This window comes from Gadus chalcogrammus, chromosome 20 (assembly GCF_026213295.1).
Source record: "Gadus chalcogrammus isolate NIFS_2021 chromosome 20, NIFS_Gcha_1.0, whole genome shotgun sequence".
Taxonomy (NCBI): domain Eukaryota; kingdom Metazoa; phylum Chordata; class Actinopteri; order Gadiformes; family Gadidae; genus Gadus; species Gadus chalcogrammus.
Window position 1 is genome coordinate 7,036,651 of NC_079431.1, and position 17,493 is coordinate 7,054,143.

The 17,493-nt window shown below is 42.7% G+C and overlaps 1 protein-coding gene across 1 annotated transcript in view; it reads right to left on the reverse strand.

Moving 5' to 3' along the window:
- ube2f (ubiquitin-conjugating enzyme E2F (putative)) overlaps window positions 1-17,493 on the reverse strand; it is a 41,121-nt gene that overhangs the window by 12,194 nt on the left and 11,434 nt on the right. Inside the window, exons 5-9 of the mRNA XM_056579486.1 lie at window positions 13,362-13,429; window positions 11,059-11,129; window positions 10,139-10,196; window positions 6,762-6,794; window positions 3,140-3,202 (exon numbers count right to left, since the gene is read on the reverse strand). Coding sequence (XP_056435461.1) covers window positions 3,140-3,202; window positions 6,762-6,794; window positions 10,139-10,196; window positions 11,059-11,129; window positions 13,362-13,429 — 293 coding nt within the window. The remainder of the gene's footprint in view (window positions 1-3,139; window positions 3,203-6,761; window positions 6,795-10,138; window positions 10,197-11,058; window positions 11,130-13,361; window positions 13,430-17,493) is intronic.

Consider the following 17,493-nt stretch of genomic DNA (forward strand, 5'->3'; position numbering starts at 1 on the left):
GTATGGCTCCAATCAACCACTTCATTCAGGCAAAAAGCACAAAGGACAGCCACTTGAGAAGCCCCCCCACACACATGCACAGACACACACACACACACACACACTCATACACACGCGCACACACAGAGTAAATGGCTGCGTTTGCTAGTGTGTATGTGAGACACACAATTTTCAGACAGGCATAACCAATTCACAAAGGCACACACATATACAAACACACACACACACACACACACACATCAGTTGCAGAAGTTGCATAGAGGAGTAGCTCTGTGGGAGTAGGTCAAAGTTAGATAAGACCATGTGTTCTGTTCATCTGACGACAGATAGAGAGACAGAGAGAGAGACAGAGACAGAGACAGAGACAGAGACAGAGACAGAGAGGGAGAGGGAGAAACAGAAGGACAGAGACAGAGAAAAGTGACAGCATCAATGGTGGTTCGGGTAAGATGATGACAGACAACACATTTAATAAAAAAGAATACAATTAAAGTATGAAAATATGTATTCCCCGATAGCATGTGGAACATTCATCACCATCTCAATCAATAATTTCCTATAGTACCTCCAGGTGCTCAATCAACATGGAAAAAAAAGAGATCAAACAAATAAGTGGTTTTCTCTGAGGTTTGCAGTGTGTTACGTAACGATTCAAAATAAGCTTGTTTAAGCATTCAGAAGGAACTAATTGCTACCCCAACCCCCAGCGTGACTAACAGTAGTTAGTGAAAGGTAAACTAATTAACTGGATCTAAACGGAGCTCTCTGCTTGTACAGCCAGCTGGATGCAGCAGCTCCTCTAACAATGTCTAATGAACCATGATTAGCAACACAGAATCGGGTCTCTGTGTGAGTGTGTGTGTGTTAGTGTGCTTGCGTACTTGTCTGCATGCGTGTGAAAGATCGATAGTGAGGGATGGAGTGAGTACAAACTCAACCCCGGTTATCATCACACACACTTGGACATACCCCAATAGAATCATAGAGAACCTTAATGAGCTGAAGCTGATAGGCTGGCCGGTATTTGCTCCTGCAGAGCCGGGCGGTTGGGGATGAGTCCCCCACATGCTGAGAGGACTTGGAGAGAATCTCTAATGTTTGCTGATAAGGGGGCAGCCTCGTCTTTTAAAGCATCCAGATGTCGAGCGGAATACTGAGGCTCAACACTCCCGCTCGAGTCGAATGTGTTTTGAGGACATATCAGAGAGAAATAGCTTCTTAAAGGCCTGAAGAGGGAAACACACTGAATAGTCTGGTGAATCAGTACTTTCCCTTTGCTCAGAACTGGGGATGGGCACTGGAGTTCATTTTCACAGTTGAGTAGTTGCATTAGATTATTTAAGACTTGAGTACATGCAAAAAAAATACAAATGCATCATGCTCCCAAACGAGGTGATGCGGGTCAACTTGTTGTCTGCCTCCGCAGGTTTTATTTTAGATGAATGTGCAAATTAAACACTGAGCATTCAACAAAATACTTCTACATGTTACACTTTCTAGTCGCCATATCTAACATCCAAGCAACCTGAGACCAAACGATCATTCAGTTAGTCTATAGACGATTTCAGCCAACTATTAGTGAGGTTGTCCTTGCGTCTCTCATCAATGTCATAGTGATGGTAACAGAGGTACCATCACATCACTAAATTCACTGCTATACAGACTGTCAAGCACAGTTTAATGATGAGGAAGGACAGCCAGAGTGAATATAGGGGATACTGACACCGTTAATCAAAGACTGTATTCTCAACATTTACAGAATCGCACAACATATCGTCCCGGCATTCAAGAATCTCTCTCATATCGTTTTATGATGCTCCTGCTGATTCCTATCACTAAGGCCTAGGGCCCTATCTTGCATCCGCCGCAAGTGACTTAGTCACTGGCGCATGTGTCGTTGCTAGTTTACAACTGGCGCAGAGCGTTCTTTTCCCACCACCGCCACTCGCCGGTAAATTAGGGATTGATCATGCGCCCCAAGGGGCGGTTCGGCGGAAGGAGGAGGCGTGTTCTGGCGCAAACGGTATTTTGCCGTTTCTGAATACCATTGCGCTACTGACCAGGAAATACCTGGTTTAAAGTCAGTGGCGCGTTGTTCAGATGCTATTTTAAGGGCGCATTCATACATGCGCATGCGATGCATACGGATTGCTTGTGCACCTCGCGCATACACTTTGCTTCTCCCATCTACCTAGCCGCACATTCTTGGTAAATTATTTGGGAAAGAACAGCTGATGCAGCGGTAATAAGTTATACTTTTAAATCAATGCATCTGCAAACACCGTACAGCAAACACATATTTTCTTGACAGAGACATCGTGTAGGCCCAGTACATGCCCATAACTTTTAGGATTGATGAGTATTTGATCGTGAAAAACATTGTTTTACCGCGAGTGAGTGTTAAAAAGAATGAATGAATGCGGGCGCGCGTGTGTGCTCTGTTTAAACACACGCAAACTAAACACGTAACGCATAATACAATCAATGGCAATGTCTAATACCGTGGGGACACATGCATATTAGGATAGCATACAATACTGATAAGAAACAATGTTTATAATGTATTACGTATATCATTAAAATAGAACCACAGTTACCGCATATCACATGTTATATCATATACGTTTTCTTTGCCAAAATTTATTTGAGGACTCAGTATTTCTGAAGTTGTGGAAGAAAACCCCTTATTCCATGTGTGAATTAGGCCATATTATTTGGCAATAAACTGAGCCATTTGCAGTTTGAAATTCATGTGCATCTGTCTCATCGGAGACTGCAGACGCGCTGTTAAAATATCAACTCGTCCGATTCAAATGCGCTCATGGCTCTTAAAGGGGATGGGAGCTGGCACTCTCATTGGTTTGTTGGACGTTACGCCCAAACCACACCTACGGGTAACTAGGCTGCTTCAGACTAACCCTTTTGACACTTGCGCCGCGACGCAAGTGTCATTTATCCGCCTGTAAAATAGCGATCGCGCCGTAGAACCGCCCACAAAGCTACTTGCGCTTTGCGCTTCCCACTTGCGTTTCAGACTGTTAAAATATGGCCCCTAGTGTTTACGTTTTTGTTACTTGGGGGGTCGGTTCAAGTGGTATGTGATATGAAGCAGTTTTGTGTGGCAGTCACTAGACCGTACCTTGTCCCTCAGGTGATGTTCTGCAGCGTCGATGTTCAGTGGGTCGTCAAAGTTCAGCAGGTCCTGCATCACAGGGTCAAGAGAGGTCAGGGTTGGAGATGGGCTGCAAGGCCACACACTTGTTCCGTAATCAAGGATACCCTATCTACAGTACAGCTCAATGTGTTGATTGTTGAATTATTCATAAACATCTCAAGGGAAACCTTCATTGTTCAGGTTTGGAGGACATAGGTTTATTGTGATCAGTTGGATAGGATCACTTCCTGAAACGACCATTGGGACCAAGGGAACAAACACCACAACAAACAATAAAAAGCACTCTATTAAATACTTTAGCGCACACAACAACACTCTTCATCACCGACAGGCCTGCATCCTTTGTTTTCAATACAAAGCTAGCTAGTGAGCGAGAGCGAGAGAGAGACAATGGCCACTGGCGGTTTGGTCGTGTCACCCTGGATTTAGCTATCGATGTAAGAAATACATTGCAATTATGCAGTTGCCGTAGAGACGCCGCGTACAGGCTGGGCGAGGCCAGACTTGAATTGTTATTAAAGAGCTGAAGCAATGGATGAGCCACAAGCTCGTCTCCTTATTAAACCTTTAGCCCGAGAACGCAATACCTGTCTCACTGGGAAGGACGATAAGGCTTGATAGGTGACCCCTTACAGACAACGTTGACGATCGGAAAGGAGAGGCATTTCACTAACGATTGGACTTTTATTTCAATTAATTTGAATCAAAACTGAAATGAGGAGGTTGATGTGGTTTTAGGGGTGCATTCACACCTTAGCGGTTTGTTCCGTCTTTATGGGGTGTTTCCCCCGATAGGTCGGTTTGTTTGGTGTGAACGCTCAATGGAACTCTGGTTCGCAAAACAAACAAACACTGGCCTGCTTGAAAACAGGGGTCTAGGCCCGCTTCCAAGTGAACTCTGTCTGGGTTTGCAAACTTGAAAAAAATCCTGAAACTGCACGAAGTTGCTATTGATCCATTGTTATTGTCCGCAAAAAGAAAGCGTTGTGAGTTTCGGTCCAATAGAGGAGCGAACCGCTTGGCCGCCAGGCATTTGTTTACAATACAACGTTTGTTTCGCCAACAAAGTCCAGTGTGACCACTCACTGAACCAAAGAAAAAATGCACGAAAATGAGTCCAGCCAACTACAAGTGGGAAATCGCCCTTATATGTCCTGCTCAGTGTAATGGGAAAATCATATTTTCACACTCTGTTTCCCTAACTGCCCTTCCGTGTCTCTAACTGTCATTTCCTTGACCCCCTTTGGGAGGGGGGGTCATTGGGTCAAAGGCTCCAACTCAGAATCCACGGTTACGTCTCCCTCTGATACACACATGAGGGTTACCATCTATTGTTGACTACCATCTGGTTAACCAATACTATAGTTTTATTGGGGAGCAGAGCTGTTCTCAGCCTGCTGCTTGACAACCGTGTACAATACGTCCTTGCTTTTGCCCAATGCTTTGGACTTCTCCTTGGGCAGCTCTTTGAGGGAGGCAGGGAGAACTCCCATCTGGGGACTACTCCTTATGGTGCTCTTGGAGGGACGCCGGGAGAACTCCCATCGATGGCCTCGGATTATTTCATGTTTGTTTATTGTTTGTTTGTTGTATGCTTGCTGTTTTTATAAATTCAGATGACTCTTTATTCTGACTCAGTATAGACAGAAACGTTTGACGTTGGCAAAATTCCCACCAAACTCTGCTTTTACTCTTTGAATATTAAAGGGATTTTACAATGACTTCAAGCTGTGAAAATACTCACTATCTGAACCACAGGAATACTTGAAACTGAATGATGAGGTCTGAATATAAAAAAAGGATATATGTAATTTCAAAACTTTGATTTGCATTCATTTGCCTCATAACTTGTGACTGCCATCAATTTTATGTGGCCGATCCGTCTTCTTTAAAGGGGACATATTATGAAAACAACACTTTTCCTGGGATTTGTTTTGGGTCTCTGGTGCTCCCACATGCATACAAACTCAAAAAAAATTTGAGTGAGATATGCATTTCTGAGAGTACCCCGCCTACAGTTACCAAACAAGCGAGTCAGTTTCGGCACCGGCTCCTACGTAGGAAGGGGGCACATTTGAATATTACCTCCCACTTCCCCACCCCCCTCCAATCAGAGCATAGCTAATATTTCCCCCCACCCGACTGCCGCCAAAACTTGGGCGGCAGTTCAGCTCCCGGATTACACCCGCTGGAGCTGCCAGACTGCCGCCAAAGCTTCGGCGGCAGCTCCGGCGGGGGGAGCTCGGCGGCAGTCTGGCAGCTCAGCTCCCGGAGTACAATCCCTTTCTCTTCCGTATCACGCTTCAATATGGACTTCAGAGAGGCCAAAAGGCCTCTCTGAATTAAGGCCAAAGTTCCTTTCCCCCAATTCTTTTCAACCATGGCCATTATATAGAGCTCCAGGAGTCCACACACGGCAACAATCCCTTCTCCTCCATGCTGTCACTCTGAAGGCTCATTGGTCAATGGGCAGCAGCTAAATTGCATTAAAGCTACAGACACCGGTAACAGCGCATTCTGAAGGGACTGAAACAGAGGGGAATAGCGGTAGGCGAGATTTTTTTTTCCTAAAAGCTATTTCCAGCAAACAGCGTTTTCTGGAACTCATATACTATGTTTACTAGTTGGGAGAACGCCATAATATGTCTCCTTTAAAGCCTGCGTTAACCCCGGATCAGTTCTTCTTCCAAACATCCCAAATGATGACTCAGTTACAAATTATTTACTATCAACTAATTTTATCCCAATTTATATATAATTCTAATCGATTTAATCACCACCCACTTTATCCCAATTGATTTCATCACAACTCACTTAATCCAAAATTATTTCATCACAATGTATTTAATCCCAATTGATTAAATCAAAAATCACTTAATCCCAGTTTATTTATATCCCAATTTATTTAAATCCCAATGTATTTAATCACCACTCGCACAATCCCAATTTATTTGAATCCCAAGTAATTTAATCGATTTCAACGACTTGTAATCTTGACCATCCCTCTACCCAATGATGGTCATCTGTAACCATTAAGAAACATTGGCCTTCCCAGTAAAGCTCCAGAAGGCGTCAGGAGGAATCTCATTCTCAGTAAATTACTTTCCATTATCTGAACCCGGGGGTGGGCTCTTCATCATTAGAAGGAGGGTCACTTCCCCTCAGGAATTAATTTGAGCCTGATTATGGCTGCACACCCTGGACACACAATGGCCAGTTTTGGCCTAGGCCGGCACTGTCCTATTTTTACACTGGGTTCATGAACATTGATGTGTTTTACCTAGAAGCAATTACAGTGAGTACATGACTATACATATCCAATCTCAATGAGTAGTAAATATGACTTAATTTACGGGTTGCACACAAACACACATATTTATCTTACCCATATATCAATTATTGACTACTTTCTTCATAAAAAATAATGTGTGTGTGTGTAACATTAAAATTGAAATGTGCTCAAACAATTTCAAATTAAATGGACTACATATTCGAATATGTAGTCTCTTGGACAACCTATTCAAAAATATAGTCCAAAAGTACAATTTAACTAATAATTAAAGCTGATAGAGAGTGACAGACTTACTGTAAATAAGGAGTTCAGACCCCAGACAACGTCCTGAAAAACACAGAGTGAAGACCTTTTAAGGCATGTAAACATTACCAACACAACAAGTTGAACCACGACAGCAAGAATAAACACTGAATATTATTTTTGGAGCCCAAACTGTTTGTTAAACAGGGTTTATTAACTGTTTATTAAACAGTTAGGGGAAAATAAGGGAAAGTACCAGCCACACAAGAAACCTACAGTTCACTCAAGTAGTAATTGAGCCAGTTGATGGAGCAGAGTAATGTGTACACTTCAGCCCCTGATTATGGCCGTTCAAAGTAATTGAACATCTGAATCAGCAGGAGGCTCTAAATGCCATCCCAGATCGTTTTCTGCTCCTCCTCAATGGTGCCCAGAACAACACAGGAATAATTATGATGAGATCACATTAGCTCTGCCCGACTGAACACAATAAAGCATTTTAGCATCTTAACGCCCTGGAGGCCGTCATAAGAGAGGTAATAATGTAGGTAATGTTTACATGTTTACCTACTCTCATTGTGTATAGACATAGTTACTGTATTTATTTGTAGCTTCCCTCCTCTTTACACTTATTTAATCTATTGAAGTCTTGTACCTCAAAATGGTGTCAGGGAAGATGAGGGAGGAAGAGGAGCAGAGATGAAGGAACATGAACAGCACAACAAAACAAATGGATGAGGTGTATCGCTGGGCTTTAATGTAAAGCCTTCGTCTGAACGACCACATTAGCATTCAAATTGAAAAAAAAAACCTTTTTTGTGGAAATGTTTGATAAGGGTTTTTAATTAGTCCAGTGTGTTTCGCATGAAGAGCTTGATGAACGTTCTGTGGTGTGTTTACTTGCAAGAAAACTGGCAGCTATAGTGGGTTCCGGCCAAGTGGAAGATTACTAAATATTGTCTTACACTGATTCAAGGAGAAAATCAATTCGACTTTTACAGTTGTGATGTCAAAAACACATTAACGCTCCATACAGCCTTTTGGCGTAATGCATGAAATAAAAATGACTTTATTATTCAAACTAGATTCAGGGACATACTTGAATAATATTAAAATAAAAACAAGTATAAATAAAAAAGTTTGTTCCCTCAAATTATACCATAACATAAAGTATAGATAATGTATAAATAATTTATCATACAATGTATTCAGACCTACTTTCTATCCACTCTGCTCCTCGCCGCTGCGCTCTGATTGGTTTGAACGACTTCATGGAGTACTCTTCATTATTGCAGATGAGACACTTTTTGTTTCTGTTTACATGGTGTGTGAGTGTGTGTCTGTGTGTGTATGTGTGTGTGTCAAAATATGTCTGTTGCAGTATATGTGTGTGCATGTTTCTGTTTAGGTGTGTGTATGTGTGTGTGTTAACCTATTTGGATTCCAGTTTAGGAGAGTGTATACAAACTAGGGGTGTAACGGTACACGTATTTGAACTGAACCGTCACGGTACAGGCACTTCGGTGCGGTTACAGAGGTGTACCGCGGTACATAAATGTGGCGTACATAGCGTTAATATGGCGAATGTAAAGGCTTGTTTTGCGGTGCGGAACTTAAAACTTGAAGTCGGAGTTCCCCCCGGACCGTTTAGCGTTATTAGGCTCGGCTCGCACGTGCGCGTACTCTGCGTAGTAGCAGTAGCAGAGCGCGATCGCGACTGTGTGTGGATTGATGTCTACTAGCGAACTGAGAGCGAACTGCATGGCGAGCGACAACAGAAAACCGGAGCTTGAAGATGCCCCCTGCCCCTGTCATTGAAATCCCAAGTGTGGGAGAACTTTGGATTCCAGGTTAATTATCACAACGGGGAAAGATGAGTGGACAAGTCGAAAGCGGTGTGCAGACATTGTTCAACAGCGATTTAAGTTAAGGCTGCAGTTGCACTTTTATTTAATTTTTACTTTTTTTTTTTTACTTTTTTTTTTATTTTGCACTTTTACTTTATTTAATTATTTAATTTATCTTCGGTGTGTATTGGCCAATCTGATTTCTCTTGACACGATTGCGATTCAGCCTACGCATAGCATGCGCGCAAACTCACAGCCCGACACAAGAACTCCTTCTAATTCAAAAGCAGCTTTTTCCTTTAATGACACAGAAAAGAAAGATTTTTAATTTTAAAATTAAAAAAAAATGTAAAAAAAAAATTGTCCCTCTCTGGGGAACAGAATGTTTTAATTCCGATTATTAATTTGTCTGCATCGAGACAGAATTGTTCTAGCGAGAATCGCGATGCATCGAAAAATCGATTATTTTTCCCACCCCTAGTGAATGGTTTGGAAGAGGGTGGGGATGATGGACGTTGCGTGGATGAGAACCAAATCATTTGTCTCAACTAGTATGTATCAATAGACGCCACCCTCACAATTCCTTGCCGAGGGTGGGTTTGGTCCTGAATGAATGAATGAATGAATACAGGAAGAGGGGTGGATCCCAACCAAAATTATTTGTGATTGAGTTATTAGGATGACACATCCTACGCTCCCATTTGGTTAAATTGTTTTCAAACCAATTTAGATGCCCTGTCTCCATTTAATTGCATACTCAACCATATAGAAGGGTCTTTATAATAATAATAATAATAATTGATCCGTTTTTTATAGCGCTTTTCTAAATACTCTTTCCCTGGAAGAGACTAACCAAATAGAAACCAGGATATGTGGACTAATGCCGTGGAAAGAAGAACGAAAGAGATTTTGAAAGAAAGAAGGAATCAGATCAGACATGAAATATCAGACTGTTCTGTCAGCTTTAAGGACATTCTTTATCTCATATGAACCTAAAAACACTTGCAAATGTGTCCTAAAATGTTAATTAAACACAGGTATATGGGAATCTTTATTTGAAAACCTCTTAAGACATTTCTTAAGAGACTCAAGGTACTTTTATTTGAAGCGCCGTCTCCCTGATGTCATTGCTTACATACTTCTATTCTTACCCGAGCAAGTGTTCTCTGAATAGAAACCAATTTGGAGGACCTAACAATCAGGGAAGCATAATGCACTTTGGTAAGTATCCTGATCCGGCTCAACCCTTACTCCCTTTCATCCGTGGAAACTATGTGATGTGATAATGGTCAACATTATCATTTGGGGCAGGACATCAGAGTTGAAGCACGTCTAGCCAAACATTTATTTTTACCTTATCTCAGGCCAAAGTTAACAACAGATACGATTTTTTTGCTTCATGCGCTTACCACCCGTGTGAAATAACTTGTCAAGAACCTGCTCACTCTAGTTCTCTGACTACACCCAGCTCCTTTGTGGGCGCAAAATTATATTATTTGATTCAATGCAAAAAAAATGTACAGCACAAAATAAATTCTTGACTTCCTTTAAATATTCCCAAATAATAATAATGTTGTTTACCTTGAGTGATCGGGTTGGGGCCCAGCCTGTGCCATCGATGGAGTGTTCCCGCAACAAGCTGCACGTACAGAATAACAGGTTTAATACTCGGGGTCGGCTTAAATCAGGAGGTAGAGCAGTTGTCTTGTAACAGAAAGGTTGCTAGTTCGATCCCCAGCTGAGTGTTGATGTGTCCCTGAGCAAGACACTTAACCCTAACTGCTCCTGAAGAGCTGGCTGTCACCTTGCATGGTTGACTCTGCCGTCGGTGTGTCAATGTGTGTATTAACCGATGTAAGTCGCTTTAGATAAAAGCGTCTGCTAAATGCCCTAATTGTAATTGTAATTGCATCCACATACAGACAAACCCCTTGCTTGCTTTTTAATGTATGACGGTGTGTTAGGGGGCCATTGTAGGTTAAAAAATACATTAAATTCAGAGCCATTTCCTCTAACTGATTATCATATTCAATGCTTACCAAATCGACACTTTAGCCAAAGAAGTTTGTTTTACTTATAGTGTAAGGGAATCACCGCATTTAATCCTCTTCGGGAACACTAAGAAAACACAGTATTCTGGAAGAACATGTTCAAAGCCTTCCAAGGAAATCTCATTTCTCTGGAGGCATTTTGGATAAGGCCTATTTCGGGACATTTGTGATTAATTTTCTCGTTAATTTACAACTTTGGTATGCAAATTCGGAGTTCAGTGTGGTTACTTGTATCATCCTGAAACGACACAATATTCATAATAGAGCATTACAATGATATAGAATAAGTCAGCTATCTGAAAGTTGTCTTCCTCAACTCCATCTCAAATGAACAATGGTTATCATCAACAGCCGAGACAAAACTAATAAATTGCCAAAATAAAATAACGACAGAGTCAGTGATTTGGACGAAAGAAGACAACATTTTTGGACTGAGCGAAGCGTAGTTACCTCAGGCAGATCTCGCCAGTCTCAGCAATGTTTGGGTGCCATATTCTGGTCAGACATTTCACTTTTGGAGGCTGAGAGAAAGAGAAAGCGAGAGAGAGAACGAGAGAGTGAGAGAGAGCGAGAGAGAGAGAACCAAGATGAGAGGGGAGAATGAGCGAGAAAGAAGGTCAGGGAAGAGAAACAAATTAGGAGATATAGAGATAAAGTGATGAAAGAAAAGTCAATGTGTGACACTTTGAGACAACAGACACTGAGGACTGATAAAATGAATTCTTCCTCTGCTCTTCATCTTCAACATACAAGAGATTGTCCCCCCTGAAGCAACCTTCCTGCAATTCAGCAAACACTCCTTGGATGCACAGGCTAAACTAACACAGGCATTCCCTTCTTAAGTACTGGAAAGAACTACAGCTTACCAGACAATCAATCCCCATTTCAGTCAGGGTTTAGGACATCCTATTCCACTGAAACTGCTGTGACCAGAGTGGTAAATGTCCTTCTCATTACCATGGACAGCAATGCAAGCTCCTTGCTGCTGCTGCAGCTTTCCCCCTTTGATACAATTTACCATAGCATCGTTCTTGATCGTCTTGAAAATTATGTTTCAAGAAAAGCTTGGCTCTTCTTTGTTTTAGATCTTCGCACATAAATGGAACACAATTCGTTTTTTTTTGTGAAGATTCATAATTGAAACACTGCAACCTAAGCTTTGGGAGCAGCTATGGAATTAGCTTTCACTGTTATGCCGACGAAGCTTAAATCAACATTCCTTTTAGATCAAACGAATCCTCCCAGATCCAGAAGGTTGAATCTCGCCTGATTGAAATTAAAAGATGGTTATCCCAAAACGATTTTTAGTTTAACACAGGGAAAACGTAACTGATATCCATTTTGCCCCGAAGCAACACAGACACACATTTTGAGGACTTTGAAGCTTTGATGTCTCCATGAGTTTCTGTGTAGAAATCGTTGGTGTGTTATAGGACTCTACCTTTTCTTTTGATCAGCTCTCAGTACAGCTGAATCCCCCTGCGAGCCAGCACTAGCTAACCTCTGCTTCGTATCGGTAGGTGCCAATCAGAGGTGCCCTACATGTTCCTTGTTCACCGTGCCCAATTTAACCAGACTGTCATCTCTGTTTTAATGTGTTGATACGATTGTGACTGGACGCCTAAAAACACCTGACGCATAGCATCTTGCTTGCCAGCAAGCACCCAATCACCATGGACAAAACATATTTTCAATTTGGTTGACATTGAATTTAAATGTTGTGCATGTATTACTACTATACTGTATGTCCATTATGGCACCCATTGCATTCCCTCCTTGGTATCCTTGGTAGGAGGGATCCCCCACTCTCCCCACTCGTTCATTCTCAAGATCCCGTGCCCTGGGGTTTGGGGATGTCATAAATACGTGACCTGTAAAGCCCTTTGAGACTGTGACTGTTTTTCAGGGCTTTGCAAATAAATTGGACCTGACCTGACTTGATAAAGAGGCGGAAGAGGTGCTCTATGTGACAGCTCGATTTATTATTCAATATTGTGATATTCACTCACACAGTAAAACACGCATACAATTCCTCTCACACATGCCCAGAGAAACATTTACTACAGGTGCGTGTAAACATTACTGTGATTTGCAAGTCAGGTGAGGTGACGTCCTGATATGACACAGAGAGGTGCAATGTTGTGATTTTCCGTGGTAAAACGCTGAATAAATATCATACTGTTTATACTCGTCCCTTTGAACGATCACAAGTGCACTTGACTATTTCCCCATCCGGTGGAGCCAAAATAAACCCCAGTTTCTTCATCCCACGTACCAGCGTGACGCATGCATGGACGGTGTTTTGAACCTCAGTGAGTCGTTCTGAAGGACTGAAGCACAATTCACTTTAACTTTCAGATTCAGGGTTTTAAGTGGTCCAGCGCCAGCAATGTCAACGCTTCAGCATTAAAAGGGTTCAACATGGAAATCTGTGGTGGCAGCATTATTTAATCTGTTAATGTTCTTTAATGTTATTATATACAAGTTAACATCAATGTTTACAGGCGAACCCTGTAAACTTGTAAAATACGATAGACTAGAGTTAAATATAATAGTGCAATGTTATGTGGTTTGGTGTAATACCTCCTCCACATAAAGTAATACCAATATGTCCCCCAGCAGACAGCAACATTTTCTAAATTAGTGTGGATCGTCATGGCTGTTGGAGACACTTGGATGAGAACACAGCAAGGGACATACACAGACAGAGAAGGCAAGCAAAGAGCGGGAAAAATGAAGGCTTTGTCACTCACCACCATGTTGTAGGCTTCTGGGACGTTGATTTCAAACTGGAATCTTCCACTCTGGTAGTAGCCCTCATCTGGAGGGTAGAGACATAGGGAGAGAGAGAGAGAGCGAGAGAGAGAGAGTGTCATTGACAGAGAGACAGAGAGAGAGCGACAGAGAGAGAAAAGAGTATTGACTATTTCGATTTGTATCTTATTGTGTTAGTTGTCATTGTATGCCAATGAAGCCCATTGAACTGACACGTGAGGCCAAAAATTGACTGTGTCAGACAAAGATAAACTACCTCTAGTAAACTGAATTACATTCCAAGGAGAGGTCTGGTACTAGACTCTTTATAGAAGACGTATACATCACTTCCCTTAGCCAGAGCCATATTTTGATACTCTTTATTTTTAATATACAGAAGTGACTGTAATGGTTGGTGGTCGTTTTCTCCCCCGTGTATAATCCCTCTCTCTCCCCCATTACAACAAATACACCATCTACGAATTATAATGACTCAATTATCATTAGGAGAAAAGGGCTGTTATCTGATCGGACGTTGTGGAGAACAGGTTAGACTCATTTATGAAGCTTTTAAAAATATACAGGAATCAGCAAAAATAATAACGGGTGCAGAACTTATGCCCCTTCCACTCAGGAAAAACGTTAGCAGTTAACTTCTGCTAAAGAAGATTGTGAAACAACAGAAGAAAACGCTTTAGCTGCAGCGGCATTTTTAGCAAAGTCCATATCTTTCTTTATAGTCAAATTAGGAATTTAAAAGGCAAATAGTGACCACTATTAAATAGAAGATCGAGGGATATACAGTAACTACTATTATTAGTAGATATATCATAAAAAACCAATGGTAAGCAGGGGGCCAAGCCATATCAAAATATACACATACAGAAATACCATGACTCAGAATGAGTGGAAATGCCTTGAAAATATGTGCGCTGTGTGTGGGAAAGATTGAGTGGAGTACAAGGGAAACAAGCCTCAATTGACCCCCCGCGTATTGACTGACTGCACATGGTTCAAAGATCCGGATTTCTAGCGCTGTGGTACCACACACAAGCCACCTCCGGTGTCCTGAACAGCCCTGGGTAATTGCAGTGCCAGCCGTTAAAGCCAGGGACTGCACAGCGCTCACGAGGGAAGGAAAGTCAGTGGAGATGGATTGTTAATACCGTCAACCTTTAGGGATGGCTGTGCACCGCCACCCCGGTCAGCACTTTATGGACCCAAGTGTAGAATAAACTGTAATTGCCAACTTGTTAGTTTCCGGGAATGTCTATTTGACCACTATTTAATGATTTAGAAGAGGCTTTTATCCAAAGCCACTCACGGAGGGAGCAGGTAGGGTTTAGGGCATCTTGCTCATAGACTGTGGACATTGAATGCGTACTACCCAGAATTCCTCGGCTGCATCGCAAATGTTTTTGTAAATGCAATTAGAAACAGGAGTTTGAATGTTATGGATGCCACACACACACACACACACACACACACACACACACACACACACACACACACACACACACACACACACACACACACACACACACACACACACACACACACACACACACACGCACACAAACAGCAGCAGCATCTGCTTCACAGTCCATAACTGTTCCTTAATACCATAGCTAGGATGGACGGGGGAGGGATGGTACGTAAAATGACTTTACAAAATACAATTTATTCTATATTTCCTGCAATGTCAAAGAAAAAGAAGCAAGCACATTTTCCGCGAGACACTATGGCATTCCAACTCCCAAGTGAAGCTACGGGTTAACATTTTCCTCCAACAGCAAATTGGGCTTCCAAATAAGCCTTGCCATTACCTAGGAGTCTTGTGGGTTGCACCGAGCAGGACCTGATTTAGAGCCATGGGATCGAAGGTTCATATTTCTTAGAAGAGTGGAAAGGGATTCCCATTCCCAAAGGGCTTTCTATAAGGGACAGGCTTGGGCTTGACGACCCAATTAGATAAGATAGAATGGTGCAACGGGTTCCTGCTGTTCTGTAAAAAAAATAAAACTTAACAATAAGGGTACAGTAATTCACCATTAATCAACATCAGTTGGTAATAAGAATAATTATAGAGCAGTATCATAGGGGTTAGGGTGACGAAAATGGTCAGGAGCAGCGGGTTAACCCTAAACATAATAAATATGGTATAAATGAATACCGTAGTTAACATCAACAGCAAATGTACTCTTCCTGTAGGCATGGTCGGCAAGATGCACTAACTCCCACCTACTGCTTGATGGGTACCTAGCAGAGAAACGACCGGATTGTCGCTGCAGTTGCTAATTGCTATGGATAAAAGTATTTGCCAAATGACTGTAAGGGACCAGAGGGCGCAGTTAGCCCCACCTGTGAGAGCGGGACAAAGGCGTGCCGCAATTATGATTACTGGAAGTCACTGAGATGCGGTCTAATCATGTTTACTCTCTTGAAGAAATTCCTTCCTAAAAAGCAGCCGCCAAGCTTAAGATCATGATGAACCCAGCAGGAGTGGTTGTTTGATGTTTGGTTTTGATTGTTGTTGCACAAGGTCAAAATAAAGTGGTGACTGGATGGCTTCCTAGAACCAGCGGCAGCTTGTCGCTGATGGAACACAGCGTGCTGGGGTTCTTAAACCTTCTGCCATTAGCAGTCTAGTAGAGAGGTACTATTACGGTGAAATCGAACACATTTATCCCTACCCTATATACCACGTAAACAACCCACACAAAATAATTGAAAAAAAACGTACATTTTCTTTTGTATACTATTCTACTATTTGCGTGATGGCATTTAGAGAGGGGAAGACACAGACGCAGATAACTTTCTCCCTAGCTTTTTTTTAAATCACAATTGTTTCAATGGGAGACGCAGAATCAAATCTCGCTTGTATCACAGGTTATGCTTCACTTTGAGACGTAAATTAAGACACACAGACATGCGGCTTCCCAGCTAGAGAGGGGCTGATAAGCTTGATATACAACCTCTCCTGACCCTATATTCTTGCATTGGTCTCTCTCTCCCGCTCTCTCTGCACTATATGCTCAAACACACAAATGGTCACCGGAGATAAGGTGACCACTCCGGCATCTGGTCACACAGTACAGAGACAACATCGTCAGGCCCAGCAAACACACTGCCGTGAATTATAGAGGACAATACAGACGGAAGGGCTGGAGGTGTCTCACATGGGGAGGAGAGCAATGGGGAGGGAGGGATGGAGAGGAGAGGAGAGCCGGATGAGGAGAGAGGGATGTAGAAGAGTAGGCGAGAGAGAGAGGGAGGGAGAGGAGAGGAGGAGGGGAAGAGAGGGATAGGGAGGAGAGGGATGGGGAGTAGAGGTGGGGGAGGAGAAGGGAGAGAGAGGAGAGGAGGAGGAGAAGCGTGGGATGGAGAGGAGAGGGATGGAGAATAAAGGAGGAGGGAGAGGAGGAGGAGGAGGAGGAGGAGAGAGGGATGGAGAGGAGAGCGTTGAAGAGAAGAGGGAAGGAGAGAAGAGGAGGAGGAGTGATGGGTGGAGAGGAAGGAAAGGAAGAGACAAATGGAGAGAAATGGAGAGCATGAGGGAAGAGGAGGGAAGTGTGGGGACGAGAGATTGAGAAAGTGAGTGGGGGGAATGAAAGGGATAAGGAAAAGGTTAGTGGGGAGGAAAAACAAGACATAGGTGGAACGAAGGGGGTAGAGAGACTGAGGACAGAGGAGGAAGAGCGATTGGTGGAGATGAGAAGAGAGGAAGAGACTAGTAAGGATGGACAATAAAAAGGACCAAAAGAGGAGAGTGGGTAGAATGACGTTATGGAAAAGAGAGCAAGGGAAGCAGAGAGACAGTAAGAGCGCGAGTGGAGCGAGATGGAGACAGAGAATGGCTAATCATTCGCGTCACAGAACATAAATAAGTCAGGAATTTCCGCTGTACTGGAAGCGGGAAGAATCAGATCCTTCCGACAGGGGAAACAAACCTACAAAAAAACCATGCACACACACAACGTTTGTACACAGCCGCATACACACAACCAATGTTTGTACGCACACACGTACCTAGACTCAGAGACACTCGCAGGGATGTGCGTGCGTGCACAGAGCTCACACAAACGCCAAGTTGCCAACTCTGCGATTGGTCACACCAGTAACCCCTGCTAC